The sequence below is a fragment of the Zosterops lateralis genome, assembly GCF_965231275.1.
Source record: "Zosterops lateralis genome assembly, chromosome: 31".
NCBI classification, from domain to species: domain Eukaryota; kingdom Metazoa; phylum Chordata; class Aves; order Passeriformes; family Zosteropidae; genus Zosterops; species Zosterops lateralis.
In genome coordinates this window covers 4,673,498-4,675,626 of record NC_139791.1, presented here as the reverse complement: position 1 = coordinate 4,675,626, position 2,129 = coordinate 4,673,498, and the positions used below count along the sequence as shown (strand labels likewise).

The following is a 2,129-nucleotide window of genomic DNA, read 5'->3' as shown; positions in this document are numbered from 1 at the left end:
CATGAGGATGCTCTGGGATGCTGCCCTGGGGTGTCCAGCGCAGTGGGGATGGATCAGCCCCTGCTCTGCTGCACCTTCCTGTCTCCCCCAGGGCCCTTGCAGAGCCCCAGCCATGCTGTTTGTCCCCAGCCTGCCCACGGCCAGCCTGGGGCCGCTCACGGGGCTTTTCTGTGCTGAGCATTGGCCTGGGCGTGTTCTGGAGAGAGCCTGGGCAAGGAGCCTGGAGCCCCCAGGCCCTGCCCTGAGGCGTCAGCGCTGCCCCAGCAGTGCCCATGGCCTGTCCCTGCTGCAGCCCCGGCACTGCCACCCCCAGCCCTGTGCCCGGCCCCGAGAGCCCTCAGGCCCTACAGCAACACCAGGGCCAGGAGGGCAGCGGGGCAGGGCCATGGGAGCAGCACTGGCAACACCAAGGGCTGCTGGTGCTGGGCACAGCTGCTGTGCCAGCCCTGATCTGCCCCAGCTCTGCACACAGACATTGCTGCTGCAGCCCCAGAGAAGGGATCAAAAAGGGTATCTCTGCAGAAAACTCTGCTGGGAGATCATTGAGTTCATTTAGAGCCACTGAGAGCACAGCTCCTCATTGACACAGTCTGGGGCCACAGCAAAGGTGGACAGAAACAAAATCACACAAACCATGACCTTAAATTGTAGGCAATATTTAAAAAGTCATACAAGGTAAACCTTTAAAATGAAACCAACAAGAAGCATCAAAGATGACTTTTATTAAAAGTGAATTGCAGAAATTGTCCAGCGGTTTAATGTTTCTGAAACTGTCCAGTGATCAGTGTCCACACTGCAGCCTTGAGCTCCTGGTTTCTCAGGCTGTAGATCAGGGGGTTCAGGGCTGGAGGCACCACCGAGTACAGAACTGACAGGGCCAGATCCAGGGATGGGGAGGAGATGGAGGAGGGCTTCAAGTAGGCAAATGCTGCAGTGCTGAGGAACAGGGAGACCACGGCAAGGTGAGGGAGGCAGGTGGAAAAGGCTTTGTGCCGTCCCTGCTCAGAGGGGATCCTCAGCACAGCCCTGAAGATCTGCACATAGGAGAAAAAAATGAACACAAAACAGCCAATACATAAACAGATAGAAAACGAAAGAAGGCCAAGTTCCCTGAGGTAGGATTTGGAGCAGGAAAGCTTGAGGATGTGTGGGATTTCACAGAAGAACTGGCCCAGGGCATTGCCATGGCACAAGGGCAGGGAAAATGTATTGGCTGTGTGCAGCAGAGCATTGAAAAAGGCACTGGCCCAGGCAGCTGCTGCCATGTGGGCACAAGCTTTGCTGCCCAGGAGGGTCTCGTAGTGCAGGGGTTTGCAGATGGACACGTAGCGGTCATAGCACATGATGGTCAGCAGGAAATACTCTGACCCCAGGAAGAAGAAAATCAAAAAGACCTGTGCAGCACATCCTGTGTAGGAGATATTCCTGGTGTCCCAGAGGGAATTGTGCATGGCTTTGGGGACAGTGGTGAGGATGGAGCCCAGGTCGGTGAGGGCCAGGTGGAGCAGGAAGAAGAACATGGGGCTGTGCAGGTGGTGGCCGCAGGCCACGGCACTGATGATGAGGCCGTTGCCCAGGAGGGCAGCCAGGGAGATGCCCAGGAAGAGGCAGAAGTGCAGGAGCTGCAGCTGCCGCGTGTCTGCCAATGGCAGCAGGAGGAAGTGGCTGATGGAGCTGCTGTTGGACATTTTCAGTGTCTGGACATCCCAACCTGCAGATAGAGAAAGACAGTGACAGAAAAGTCAAAGCCCTTCCTCACAGACCATTTCCATCCACTAAACACCTCTCCCTTGTGTATGTCTAGGAGAACTTCCTTCACCTTGGTTGCTGGAGCCCTGATTGCTGCTGGCCAATGTTCAGTGAGGAGACAGACCTCGACAGGCAGGACACCTGGGAGTCAGCCCTGAGCCCCAGTCAGTGCAGGGGAACAGTGAGGGCAGGGGCCAGTCCTCGTGTTTGAACTTGGACAAAAAATCTATTCCTAAGGCACAGGAGCTGCCAGGGCAAAGGGATGGGGATTGTAGGAGGCAGAACGAGAGATTCTGCTGAGCCGTGGGAGAACAGAGTCCAGTGAGGCAGGAGGATTGTCTGAGCCTTAGTGCAGACTGAGAGGAGCTGCTCTGTCCCTG

At 56.2% G+C, this 2,129-nt stretch overlaps 1 protein-coding gene across 1 annotated transcript; it reads right to left on the bottom strand.

The window, feature by feature from the left end:
* Window positions 1-755: 755 nt before the first annotated feature.
* On the bottom strand, window positions 756-1,688 carry LOC310920669 (olfactory receptor 14J1-like; the record flags this gene model as incomplete). Its single annotated transcript, XM_083880730.1, has 1 exon — window positions 756-1,688. One exon carries the CDS (start codon window positions 1,686-1,688, stop codon window positions 756-758), a length of 933 nt encoding a protein of 310 aa, XP_083736856.1.
* Between the last annotated feature and the right edge of the window lie 441 nt (window positions 1,689-2,129).